General features: G+C 44.7%; 1 protein-coding gene across 1 annotated transcript in view; it reads left to right on the forward strand.

Annotated features, from left to right (window-relative positions):
- LOC126252890 (alanine--glyoxylate aminotransferase-like) overlaps nt 1–14,914 on the forward strand; it is a 126,485-nt gene that overhangs the window by 65,890 nt on the left and 45,681 nt on the right. Inside the window, exon 3 of the mRNA XM_049953860.1 lies at nt 2,987–3,152. Within this exon, the coding sequence (XP_049809817.1) occupies nt 2,987–3,152 (166 nt within the window). The remainder of the gene's footprint in view (nt 1–2,986; nt 3,153–14,914) is intronic.

The following is a 14,914-nucleotide window of genomic DNA, read 5'->3' on the forward strand; positions in this document are numbered from 1 at the left end:
TAAGTGTTGTGATCCTAAGAACTGGCTCTTCTGGGTTCTCCATCTATACCTTCTGTGACATTTCAAGAAGTATACCAAGTAAAAAGGCCGTTGCTCTATTTTCCACCTCCTGTAACAGCACCCTATTAGCTCCTACATTCTGGGTCTGTACATATGTCTTTGCATTTAGTTTATGGATTCTATCCAAGAACACTTCCACAGACTCATTGCACTGCATCAACATCTTACTTAATTTCTCCCCAAAAAATTGCTCACTGTTCTGCTTGTGGTACCTCTGACACAATCTAGTGGCCGACTCCTGGAATGCATGTTCTTTGCTCAATGTCTCATGGTAGACAACACACGCTTTGGCATCCTCTGACAAATGCATGTTAGCAACATATGGGTTAGCAACATATGGGGTTACCATCCATGTACTTAATGAATGTTGTCACATCCTCCATTACCTTGCCCAAGAAGGGATTGACCAGTGTGACCACTGCCAGGTCATATGAAACTGAAGGCACCCTTAGTCCAGACTTACTTTCCTGTTGTGACTGATCATGACCCTCCTTAAGAGCCTCTAACTCACAATTAAGCTCAACACATCTCTCTTTCAAGCTCTCAAATTTCTCTGTTAATGCTTGCACTTGCTGAGTTAAAGCTGCAACTGTATCTAAGGTAGTAACACATGTTTCCACCATTTTGTGTCTCTACTTCCATCTTAATTCAACTGATATTTTTTAAAGACAAAACACGAACTCCCATTTAACCCAACAAAAAAACGTAATCACAAATCAATTTCTCTAGTGAATCATCACCCATCTACACTCAGTACGACTAACAGATAGATTACCAGTATGCCTACATACAGAACAAGTATCTGCTACAGCTCTGGTAAACAGCAATCTGTGCCCAGACAAATTGCAAAATGAATACCTCAATGGCACTAAATTACCACATCCATCATTACCTCTAAAGAAAGATAAGTCCACGGATTCCTATGATTTCGCAAAAGTAACTCCAAACATCTTGAATCCTAGTTAACACAGCTAACTCTGACAATGACTGCAAACATCAAAAAAACATAAATAAAACTTAGACTCACCATACTACATTGTGCTGAGCTGGTACCTACGTCAAGTGCCACTGCCTCACTCACCACTCACCAAAACCAACTCTCCCACTAGAACTTAGTGTTGGGCATAGACGGACACTTTCTGACACAACATTTTGTATTGGAAATCAAAACAACCACTTACTGATCCCAAATTATTGCAACCCCCCAAACTCAGGGGTTGTAATATGTATAGTTTGGGAGAGAGGTGTGACTCATGCCGAAGCATGCAGAGAAACACCAGCAAGTGTGTCACTGACTTTATTACTTTGAAGGTACACAGCGGGTCTCCTACTGAACTCAGAGATGGTGCCGCACAGTGTGCATGAGTGGGTCAGCGCCAATGCCAGTGCCAGAATCTGCAGCATTGGCCTTCCGGTCATCCAGCCTTGCAGATGTAACACTCCTATTCGTGCCACAGCTAAGTGGCCATCACATTCTTAAGCTGTGCCCGTTGCCATAACATGGCTGACTGCTCCCTCAAGTGCCACTTGTGTACCCCATGTAGAGTGCCAAAGGGAAGAAAGTGACCACCATCATTGTAGTGAGCCTTAGAAGCACCAACCATCTACCCAGGGCAGCTCAGTCAGTGACCACAGACATACAGGAAGTTGTGAGTTCACTCCCTAGCATAATCCCTGCCAATGGTAGCTTGCAGCCCAGTGGACGACATCACCCAGAGAGTAGAGACCAGCAGCCCTCTTGCTCCTCTTGCCGCTGTGGCTCCAAGGTGATGCAGCAGAGGTTGGAGGTACTTTCAGTGGGCTGGTTGGTCAACAATATCCATCATCAAAAGTTCATTGTGGTTGGCCTGCAGCTTCAACAATCATCATTCTGTCCAGTTCTAGACATGGACAGAATGGTGACACAACTGCCTCCTTTGAGCCTCCACACTCAGTTATTTATATGTCTTTTTCCTATATGGAGGAGAAATGTGGAGTGCTCTTTAATAATTACAATGTCAGTTTTCCTCGGTCCACTTCAGCTCCTACACACAGGTTGCTAGGCACTGTTGTAACAGCAATGTATGGGTTCTTCACAGCGTGTCAGTGTCTTGTGCTACCGTGATTACTTCACACTTGTATGCAGTGCCCGCTGGGCCTTGCCTTCCCACCTGCGGACAATGTCACAAACCTGCCTCGCAGAATCGTTTCCTAAATATCAACATTGCCCACACCTGCCACCCGATGTGCCAATCAGTCCCTTAACTACTACCTTCCAGCCATAGCTGCACAAAATTTACAAGTGTTCCCCAAATCACAAAGAAGTAATCTGCTGCTTCTGACTGCTAATGTACAACCTTGACTCATTCCTCTTTCTTGATGGCTCTCCTTTATGGTGGGATTTACAGAACACAGTGTATGAATTAACACATTGACTGTCAACACATAGTGGTGGATGTTTCACTGCCAGGTCAAGGCAGCCACAGCACCAGGTATGAGGCTTTGCTGTGGCTGCCAGTGGACAAATGGTGTCAAGTGTAAGGTTCTGCTGTAGCTGGCCATGGCCTTGTGGCAGTCAATATAGCAATGAAAATTAATTAAAGATTGAAATCTAGCTTCCATATTCTGAGCAGAAGCTTTATCACTCAATTGAGCCACAATGCATAGCTTGACAAGTTTTATTTTGTATGCAGTATACTAAACACTTTACTGGATGACTGCTATTTGTTTCTGTTGGTCACAATCTTATTCAGTCAGTTAAAAATGAGTTAATGGAGTATAGCTTCAGCAGTTGGTGAGGAAGTTGATCCCTTCTTTCCCAGCATAGTTTCTAGACTTTAATTTTCACTTTCGTTTAGAGTTTTTAAATACAATTTTAACTGAAAAAGTATTATACTTATTTTAAGTTTCATCATTTAAAAAAAGTCTGTATGGTTATATTTTTCAGGAGCAAATGTACATACAATAGAAACAACTCATGGAAAGACATTCACTTTAAAAGAGATTGAAGATGCATTACAAAAGTATAAGCCACAGATATTTTTCATAGTGCAAGCAGAGAGTACAACCGGAGTTTTTCAAGATGTGCAGCATATTGGACCACTGTGTCATAAGTATGTATTTGCTAAACAATTTCTTTTTCTTCTAATGTGTGAAATGCATCAGATTGAAACTAAGAAAAGTACAGCACTACTTTATTATCAGTATTACTGCTGTACAATAGCTTATTGTTCTCACTGCTCACTGTAGCTCTTATGAATGTATTTCATTGATTTTTCTTTGTTTGTATTTTTAAAAAAATAGATAAATAGGATCATTAACAGATGAAGTTCATGTATATTTAGTTCTGAAAAAGAGTGAGTCTTATTTCAAAGCAAACAGTTATGATAATTTGCCTCTTGGTTAGTATAAATAATTTAGTTTTGACAAAGAGTGAGTTTTATTTTTGAAGCAAACCGTTATGATAATTTGCCACTTGGTTAGTCTAAATTGTATCACAGAAATTTTCTTTGACTTAAGCTATAAAGGCATATCATAGTTTGCTGGTATATCTTACACTAATGTCCAAAAATAGACTGAGCACAAGCACTAGACATTACTGCCATGAGCATGGCAGTATCTTCCAGATATAACTGCTGCTTCAGTTTCATTCCCAGCCAATAAATGATGTTAAATTTGGCACCATAGGGCTCATCTTCATAAACTTTGATCTTCTTACCAATGGAAAAATAAATTTCAAATTTCTTTGTGAAAGGGTGGATCAAATTAAACTTTTCAAAATTATGAAAGAAGGGAAAAAGACAGAAAATCAGGGTTTAATACAATGTTAATGACTGAGTCGTTGGAGACAGATTACAAGCTTTAATTGGAAAAGAATGTGGAAGGAAGTCAAAAGTGCAGTTTCTCTTGGTATAGATGTACTAATTACCGAAAATTGAGAAACCTCAAATCTGGATGGCTAAATAGGATTTGAGCATTTTTCTTCCTGAGTGTAATTTCAGTTCCTTAACTGCCATGTCACTTTCATTATTATTCTCCTGGTGCTATATTATAATAGCCATTGCATTATATGAAACTACACTCCTGGAAATTGAAATAAGAACACCGTGAATTCATTGTCCCAGGAAGGGGAAACTTTATTGACACGTTCCTGGGGTCAGATACATCACATGATCACACTGACAGAACCACAGGCACATAGACACAGGCAACAGAGCATGCACAATGTCGGCACTAGTACAGTGTATATCCACCTTTCGCAGCAATGCAGGCTGCTATTCTCCCATGGAGACGATCGTAGAGATGCTGGATGTAGTCCTGTGGAACGGCTTGCCATGCCATTTCCACCTGGCGATTCAGTTGGACCAGCGTTCGTGCTGGACGTGCAGACCGCGTGAGACGACGCTTCATCCAGTCCCAAACATGCTCAATGGGGGACAGATCCGGAGATCTTGCTGCCCAGGGTAGTTGACTTACACCTTCTAGAGCACATTGGGTGGCACGGGATACATGCGGACGTGCATTGTCCTGTTGGAACAGCAAGTTCCCTTGCCGGTCTAGGAATGGTAGAACAATGCGTTCGACCATCATTGGCACCAAGGCAGAAGCGACTCTCATCGCTGACGACGACACGTCTCCATTCGTCCCTCCATTCACGCCTGTCGCGACACCACTGGAGGCGGGCTGCACGATGTTGGGGCGTGAGCGGAAGACGGCCTAACGGTGTGCGGGACCGTAGCCCAGCTTCATGGAGACGGTTGTGAATGGTCCTCGCCGATACCCCAGGAGCAACAGTGTCCCTAATTTGCTGGGAAGTGGCGGTGCGGTCCCCTACGGCACTGCGTAGGATCCTACGGTCTTGGCGTGCATCCGTGCATCGCTGCGGTCCGGTCCCAGGTCGACGGGCACGTGCACCTTCCGCCGACCACTGGCGACAACATCGATGTACTGTGGAGACCTCACGCCCCACGTGTTGAGCAATTCGGCGGTACGTCCACCCGGCCTCCCGCATGCCCACTATACGCCCTCGCTCAAAGTCCGTCAACTGCACATACGGTTCACGTCCACGCTGTCGCGGCATGCTACCAGTCTTAAAGACTGCGATGGAGCTCCGTATGCCACGGCAAACTGGCTGACACTGACGGCGGCGGTGCACAAATGCTGCGCAGCTAGCGCCATTCGACGGCCAACACCGCGGTTCCTGGTGTGTCCGCTGTGCCGTGCGTGTGATCATTGCTTGTACAGCCCTCTCGCAGTGTCCGGAGCAAGTATGGTGGGTCTGACACACCGGTGTCAATGTGTTCTTTTTTCCATTTCCAGGAGTGTATATTAAAGATCCAATTAATTGTCTCTATTCTCTCATATATATTCAGCCATTACTGAATGGCTCTGAACTAAATTGGAATCCACTGAATACTGGCAGCGCACAGTGACAATTGAATATTCAGATGTAAAGAAGGACAATAAATTACAGATGTCTCTGACTGACTGCTGTCCTCCTTTAGATTTCAATGGCCATCATTTCAAGAAAATAACATCAAAAATTCAAAGACTGCTTTGTGAAAAACTCAGTTGCAAGATATGTTCCAAGTAGTGCACCAGATCCCATGCTATCAGCATGAGGTACACCAGCTCTCACAGCAGTAACAGCTCAATTTTGTGCATTGTGATTAGGTTACATTTTTATGTGCTTGGAAGTAAGCAGCAAATAGTAACTGTGTGTTTGTAGTGCTTTTAATCTCGAAATTTGTTTTTGCATTTACCATATTTCTGGGATCTCACATATTAGACATGCAATGTATTTCAGTGCAGCTATTAGCACAACTGTTATCGATTGTTTGATACAGCAACCAGAAGTATCATTTAGTAGTTCCCCATGTGCCTAGGGATTCTGGCCATCATGGGGTCATGATGAAGTTGACTACTGTTCATGGACAGCTAGAAGCTGGCTTCGTAATAGTACTGCCTACTGCACCAGTAATGGAGTAGCAGTCCAGTTTCCCAATGCAGAAACACCCAGTCTGGCATTGTGTGGTCAACTGAAGGTGGCTGGAAAGAAGTTCTCAGGTGTGTAGCCTTTTCATGAGGAAGGCTGTATGTAGGTGATTGCCAGAAGTCTCTAGCAAATAGGCTTGAGACATTGCTTGCTGTTGATAATGAGAAAGAGCTAATGAGCTTTGTCTCTCCTGTTTATGTAGTGGTCTTTCTTCTATGATGGTCAGAATACCCACAGAGGAGGAAGAAAGGGCTGCTAGTGGTTGTCAGTCCCAATGCTGGGCATTTGATGGCTCCCCTTAGGGAAATACCATCACAGGAGAAAATCAGACCAAATATGCACTCACTGTGTACTCCAGGAGAAAATGTCCAGCAATTGGAAGATGCCATGAGTGACATTCGTGCTGTCTTATGAGTGACAGTCGTGGTGTGTTGGATTAGTAAAGACCTGCCTCATCAACCTGCTTTGCAGGATAGCTTATCGACCATGCCCCCCCCCCCCCCCCCCACACACACACACACACACACAAAACACTCGGTTTTCAAGTTTGAGATGGATAGAAGAGGAGATGGATAGAGAGGGGGTAAAAGAGGATGAACAAGGAACATGGAGGAAGGGGCAAGAGGGGTCCAACAGAGAGAGTGGGGGTGGGGGGGACAGGAATGGATGAACAGAGATAGGGGAAAAGGAGGACAGGGACAGGGAGAGAGACAGCAGGAGATGGATAGAGATAATGGAGCAGGAGGAGATCGACAGAGAGAGAGGGGGAGTAGGAGATGGGCAATGGGAGAGGGGAGTGGAGATGGACAGAGGGAGATGCGGGAGGAAGAGATGGGTCAGAGAAGGGAGGCAAGAAGAAGATGTACAGAGGGGAGAGAATTTAGAATTTGCTGACAGATAGATGAGGTTAGGAGGATACAGTCAGTAGGAGATGGTCAGAGAGAGGAGGAAGTGGAGACGGGCAGAGTGGGAGGAGAAGGAGATGGTTCAAGATTGGCAGGGATGTAAATGTGTGCAATAAATATGTCATATGTACACAGGTGAAGTCACAGGGAAAAGGCTAGTGTATGAAGTATATAAAGCAGACTATATGTATGTATGTATGTATGTATGTATATAATAGAAGGAAACATTCCACATGGGAAAAAAATATATCTAAAAACAAAGATGATGTGACTTACCAAATGAAAGCGTTGGCACGTCGATAGACACACAAACAAACACAAACATACACACAAAATTCTAGCTTTCGCAACCAACGGTTGCCTCGTCAGGAAAGAGGGAAGGAGAGGGAAAGACGAAAGGATTTGGGTTTTAAGGGAGAGGGTAAGGAGTCATTCCAATCCCGGGAGTGGAAAGACTTACCTTAGGGGGAAAAAAAGGGACGGGTATACACTCGCACACACACACATTCCATCCACACATATACAGACACAAGCAGACATATACAGAGGAAAAGAGTTTGGGCAGAGATGTCAGTCGAGGCGGAAGTGCAGAGGCAAAGATGTTGTTGAATGACAGGTGAGGTATGAGTGGCGGCAACTTGAAATTAGCGGAGATTGACGCCTGGAGGATAACGGGAAGAGAGGATATATTGAAGTGCAAGTTCCCATCTCTGGAGTTCGGATAGGTTGGTGTTAGTGGGAAGTATCCAGATAACCTGGATGGTGTAACACTGTGCCAAGATGTGCTGGCCGTGCACCAAGGCATGTTTAGCCACAGGGTGATCCTCATTACCAACAAACACTGTCTGCCTGTGTCCATTCATGTGAATGGACAGTTTGTTGCTGGTCATTCCCACATAGAATACGTCACAGTGTAGGCAGGTCAGTTGGTAAATCACGTGGGTACTTTCACACGTGGCTCTGCCTTTGATCGTGTACACCTTCCGGGTTACAGGACTGGAGTAGGTGGTGGTGGGAGGGTGCATGGGACAGGTTTTACACTGGGGGCGGTTACAAGGGTAGGAGCCAGAGGGTAGGGAAGGTGGTTTGGGGATTTCATAGGGATGAACTAAGAGGTTACGAAGGTTAGGTGGATGGCGGAAAAACACTCTTGGTGGAGTGGGGAGGATTTCATGAAGGATGGATCTCATTTCAGGGCAGGATTTGAGGAAGTCGTATCCCTGCTGGAGAGCCACATTCAGAGTCTGATCCAGTCCCGGAAAGTATCCTGTCAAAAGTGGGGCACTTTTGTGGTTCTTCTGGGGGAGGTTCTGGGTTTGAGAGGATGAGGAAGTGGCTCTGGTTATTTGCTTCTGTACCAGGTCGGGAGGGTAGTTGCGGGATGCGAAAGCTGTTGTCAGGTTGTTGGTGTAATGCTTCAGGGATTCCAGACTGGAGCAGATTCGTTTGCCATGAAGACCTAGGCTGTAGGGAAGGGACCGTTTGATGTGGAATGGGTGGCAGCTGTCGTAATGGAGGTACTGTTGCTTGTTGGTGGGTTTGATGTGGACGGACGTGTGAAGCTGGCCATTGGACAGGTGGAGGTCAACATCAAGGAAAGTGGCATGGGATTTGGAGTAGGACCAGGTGAATCTGATGGAACCAAAGGAGTTGAGATTGGAGAGGAAATTCTGGAGTTCTTCTTCACTGTGAGTCTAGATCATGAAGATGTCATCAATAAATCTGTACCATACTTTGGGTTGGCAGGCCTGGGTAACCAAGAAGGCTTCCTCTGAGCGATCCATGAATAGGTTGGCGTATGAAGGGGCCATCCTGGTACCCATGGCTGTTCCCTTTAATTTTTGGTATGTCTGGTCTTCAAAAGTGAAGAAGTTGTGGGTCAGGATGAAGCTGGCTAAGGTAATGAGGATAGAGGTTTTAGGTAGGGTGGCAGGTGATCGGCGTGAAAGGAAGTGCTCCATCGCAGCGAGGCCCTGGACGTGTGGGATATTTGTGTATAAGGAAGTGGCATCAATGGTTACAAGGATGGTTTCTGGGGGTAATGGATTGGGTAAGGATTCCAGGCGTTCGAGAAAGTGGTTGGTGTCTTTGATGAAGGATGGGAGACTGCATGTAATGGGTTGAAGGTGTTGATCTACGTAGGCAGAGATACGTTCTGTGGGGGCTTGGTAACCAGCTACAATGGGGCGGCCAGGATGATTGGGTTTGTGAATTTTAGGAAGAAGGTAGAAGGTAGAAGGTAGGGGTGCGGGGTGTCGGTGGGGTCAGGAGGTTGATGGAGTCAGGTGAAAGGTTTTATAGGGGGCCTAAGGTTCTGAGGATTCCTTGAAGCTCCACCTGGACATCAGGAATGGGATTACCTTGGCAAACTTTGTATGTGGTGTTGTCTGAAAGCTGATGCAGTCCCTCAGCCACATACTCCCGACGATCAAGTACCACGGTCGTGGAACCCTTGTCCGCCGGAAGAATGACGATGGACTGGTCAGCCTTCAGATCACGGATAGCCTGGGCTTCAGCAGTGGTGATGTTGGGAGTAGGATTAAGGTTTTTTAAGAAGGATTGAGAGGCAAGGCTGGAAGTCAGAAATTCCTGGAAGGTTTGGAGAGGGTGATTTTGAGGAAGAGGAGGTGGGTCCCGCTGTGACGGAGGACGGAACTGTTCCAGGCAGGGTTCAATTTGGATAGTGTCTTTGGGAGTTGGATCATTAGGGGTAGGATTAGGATCAGTTTTCTTCGTGGAAAAGTGATACTTCCAGCAGAGAGTACGAGTGTAGGACAGTAAATCTTTGACGAGGGTTGAATCTGGGAGTGGGGCTGAAGGTGAGGTCTTTGGATAGGACAGAGGTTTCGGATTGGGAGAGAGGTTTGGAGGAAAGGTTAACTACTGAATTAGGGTGTTGTGGTACCAGATTGTGTTGATTGGAATTTTGAGGTTTTGGAGGGAGTGGAGCTGGAATTGGGAGATTGAGTAGATGGGAGAGACTGGGTTTGTGTGCAATGAGAGGAGGTTGAGGTTTGCTGGAAAGGTTGCGAAGGGTGATTGAGTTGCCTTTCCAGAGGTGGGAAACCAGGAGATTGGATAGTTTTTTGAGGTGAAGTGAGTATGTAAGTATATATGTCCTGGATCTCCTCTCAAACTCATGGATTGATTTCAACCATATTTGGTACACAAGCAAACTTCACAAGTATCAGCACTGTGGCTTTTATAACCTCCGGGCTCCAATTGGAGCAGAAATACTGGCAGAAATGTGTTTTTAGCTCCTGCTAAATATGCTGTTCTGCATCACAGCTCGGCATCTTGTTGGAAGTAAAATCACTAAGCTTTATCAATCTGCTTTCCAGGGCAGCCTAAACATCAGTGGCAAGAAATTGTTGACCAGCCCATGACGTGTAGGCTGCCCTGCACAGGAAGTGTGTTGTGTGGAGTAGTATCAGCGAGTTTTAGCCATCTGTTTTGCAGGTGTTATATTTGTGGGTGGACGTGGCTGGGGAAGTTTGAGATGGATAGAGGAGAAGATGGACAGAGAGAGGTAGGCTGGAGGCGATGGACAGAGGGAGGGGGAACAGGAGTGGATGGACAGAGAGAGAAGAGGGAGGGAGGGACAGGAAGAGGGGGCAGGAGGAAGGCAAAGAGGGGAAGATGAGGAAGAGATGGATAGGAATTGGGGGGAGGAGTGCATAAGTGAGTAGAGGGTGAAGGAGGAGATGAATAGGGTGAGATGGGAATGAGGAGGTGAGAAGAGGGAGGGGTAGGAGGAAATGAATAGAGAGAGGGGAACAAAAGGACATGCACAGAGAGACAATGGCGGGAGGATGCAGACAGAGACAGGGGAAGGATAAGATGGGCAGAGAGAGCAGGAGGAGGAGGAAAAGATGTGCAGAGAGATGGGGGGGGGGGGGAGGATTAGATTGACAGAAAGGGGAAGGAAGAGGAATAAAACATTGAGAAATGAGGAGAAATGGATGGATTCAGACAGAGGAGCAGGAAGGGATAGGCTGAGAGAGTGTGACATAGAGGAGATGAGCAGAGAAGAGTGGAGGAGGCAATGGGCAGAGAGATGTGGATGAAGATAATGGACAGAAAGGGGCCAAGAAGAAGGTGGGCATGCAGCAGGGGAGAAAGAGATTGGTGAGACAGGGGGCAAGGAGGATATGGACAGAGGAGGGAGAAGGGTACTAACAGAGAGAGGGGAAGGAGGAGATGGGCAAATTGGGGGGAACGGGTGGAAGAGATGGACCAAGAGTAGAGGGAGAAGAAGATGTGTACAGTATGTGTGTTGAACACATATGCAGGTGTAGCTGCTGGGGAAAGACTAGTATATATGTATCAAGCTGGCTATGTATCATACAGGGTGTTCAATTTAACTCAAGACATTGAAATATCTCGAAAACTACAAATTGAATCAAAATAAGCTATAATTCAGTTTTTTCCCCTCTCAGAGAGGGACATCCAATTATACTACACTCAACCCACCAACCCACCCCATGTGTGGGTGTTGGGGGTGCAATTTTGAAATATTTGATGGGAATCCCCATTTTTTATTGCATACTATGATTATTCGGTAAAATCTATGTATGTTTTGTCTTAAGAATTTTCTTCATTTCACCACAGATGGTACTGTAATTGGAGGAATAAAAATGAATACACAATTGTAACTTACGACATGCTACTCAATGACCCTCGAATATCCAGTAGCACTGAGGACCCCCATCTCCATGCTGCGTGGGTAGGACTGGCAAGTATTTCATAACTTCTAACTAGAAAACCCATTTGCAATGTTATATTCCTCCGACATATTGAACAGGGAAGTACTCGATGCACCATCGTGCCTGTGTAGCGAACTATGATGTATTATAACAGGCAGTACATTGTAACTCGAGTTCGCGTATCGTGCAGACACAGAAAAGATAATGGCTCTAAATATTACAATACTGGCACAGTGTTTATTGCATTCACACCTACTTATCATTTGCAGAACAGACATCCAAGTGGACGATGAATGTTGCAATCACAGAATAAAAAATTGAAATGATTCTGATCTACAGAGAATGTAGGAGAAATGGTGAGCCTATTGTTGCCTTGTGCACTGAATATTTTCTAGAGAATGCTCACTCTCATTTGTTCTTTTACAATGTTGTGAATGCCTTTATGTCTGATGACAGCATACAGACCAGCAAAATGAAATGAAGCAAACGTGTAACAGGATAAACTAATGAAATAGCTGTAGTAGTGGCAGTGTTCCACAACCAACAGATAAGCGCTCAGCTTGTACCAACTACACCATGTGTCACTGCATCAAGAACTTCATGGCATTGATTTCCATAACCAGGTAGTGTTTTGTGAATGGGCACATCAACAAATGCACAAACAACCCACACATTCTTTGCGGAGGTATTGTTTTCCAATGAGTCTCTACTCAAAAAACATGGTAGCATTAACCGGCATAACATGCATTACTGGAGTGTAAACAGTCCCCACTGGATATGGCAAGCTGACCATTAACATTCTTGGTTGGTTAACATATGGTGTGGTATCAGGGGGAACAAGTTCATTGGTTCATATTTTATCGGAAGCATGCTGAATGGGCACAAATATCAAATGTTTCTGGAACAGGAACTACTGGTATGACTGCAGGATGTTGGCCTGGACATTCAACAGTGTGGCTCCAGCAAGACAGTTGCCCAGAGCATTACGCAATTGAAGCACGGGAGATATTAGACTATGTTTGCACTGGTCATTGTCTAGGCAGAAGCGGCCCTATTATTTGGCCCACTAGGTTGCTGGATCTGACATCACCATAGTTCTGTCTGTGGGAATAGTTAAAAGATAAGGTCTACTAGCAAGTGCCAACACCATGAAGACATGGTCAACCCCACCAGAAACACTTGTGCTGACATTTGCATAGATATGCTTCCATTCTGTGTATGGTCTTTTGAAAAGCAGATCACTAAGTGTACAGAAGTTGGTGGCACTATGTTTGAACACTTACTCTAATTGGAAACATAGAGTTGCATTTGTTTCGAGCCATGGCCACAGTGATGCATCGAGTAATCCCTTATTCGATATATTGGAGTAATACAATGTTGCAAATGGGGTTTCTGTCCTACCCTTACAGTGTGAGGTGGGATCCCATGTGCCAATGGATACTCAATGGCTATTGACTGGCATGAGGTATATTATGATTGTGTACCCACTTCTGCTCCTCCAATTACTGCACCATCTGTGGCAAAATAAATCAAACGCTTCAGACAAAACATATGTAGATTTTGCCGCAGAATTGTAATCTGCAATAAAAAATTGGAGTTCCCATTGAAGATTTCAATGTTGCTTCCCCACCACCCATGTATGGGGGTGGGGGTTGAGTGTAGTATCATTGGATGTCCCCCACTGAGACAAACTAATTGGAATTATAACTTTTTTTGATGGGCAAACATATTTTTTCAGCCCCTGTCGAACAGGATGCCCTGCATGACAGTTGTGTTGCATGGGAGTAGTATAACCTGTTCATCGATGTGCTTTAGAGGGCAGCCTAAATGTTAGGAACAGGAAATGGTTGTCCTGCTCTTGACAAGTAGGCTGCCCTGCACTACAGGTGTGTTGCTTTGGAGTATATCAGCCTGTTTTCAACAATCTACTTTGCAGGGATTACACTTACAGATGGGCACAGTTGGGAGACACTTGAGATGGATACAGGACAGGATGGGTGGAGTGAGTTGGGTCCAGAAGGGGATGGACAGAGAGAGGGGGCAAGAGGAGAAGGGCAGAGGTGGGGAAGGAGGAGATGGTCAGAGAAATGGGCTGAGTGTGGGGAGGAGGATTTGGACCAAGAGTAGGGGGAGGAGGATATCTGTGCAATATATGTGTTGAACATATGTCCGGGCAAATCTGCGGAGAAAAGGCTAGTAATTATATGTATTTACCAATCAATAGATTCTGACACCTTAGTCACAGTATCATGTAAAGACAGCCTAAACTTGATGGTATGGAAACACCCTGACCATATGGTAACAGCAGGTGGTGACTTTAATCTGCCCAATATCCACTGCTAAAGCTACATGTATGTTATCAGCAGCAAGGGCAAACAGTCTTGTAAAGTAATAACGGAAATGTTGTCTCACAACTGTCTCAGACAACTAGTCCAACAGCCCATACAAAAAAAAAAAAAATTTTTGACCTCCCAGTTATAGAAAGACCCAATCTTTTCACGATTTTCAGCAGTAAAAAGAGGGATTCGTGACCATTATGCTATTACTGGAACAATGATCACCAAAGACCAAAACACTATGAAAGTTTAGGAGGATATTCATGTTCGGTCAGAGCAACAGAATGTCACTGTCAACTTACACAAAGGGTGATCAGAGAACATTTAGTGAACATCTGACAACCTCAGGACAACTGTGGCTATAGCTGGAGGTACATCGCAAGTAAAGTAATAAAAAACCCATCATGGTTCAATAACATCATTCAGTGAATATTATGACAACTACTGTATGAAAGGGAGGAAGGTTAGAGTGTAATGTCCTGTTGACCACATATCATCAGAGATTAGGAAAGGTCCTAAAGGAAATCAGCTGTGTCCTTTCAAAGAAACCATCCTGGCATTTGCCTTAAGCAATTTAGGGAAATCACAGAAAACCTAAATCCAGATGGCCAGACAGGGATTTGAACTGTTGTCCTCTCAAATGAAAGTCCAATGTGCTAAACACTGTGAATCTTCATGGGAACTGATGGGAAAAAGTTAATAGTAACTCATTTAACTATAAGAAGGCCCATGCATGAAGTCTGCAGGACTTTTCGGTCAGATCCTGTGAAAAGATTTATCATTTAATCCAAGGAAGTTCTGATCATGTGTAAAATGAGTGGACAGGTCCAAATCTTCCACTCAATCTCTCTAGTGTTGAAACAAAAAACAGCAGACAGAAAGCAGAAATAATAAAGCCCGTAATGAAAAATGTATCCACACATGAGGATGCTC

Source organism: Schistocerca nitens, chromosome 4 (assembly GCF_023898315.1).
Source record: "Schistocerca nitens isolate TAMUIC-IGC-003100 chromosome 4, iqSchNite1.1, whole genome shotgun sequence".
Classification (NCBI taxonomy): Eukaryota; Metazoa; Arthropoda; class Insecta; order Orthoptera; family Acrididae; genus Schistocerca; species Schistocerca nitens.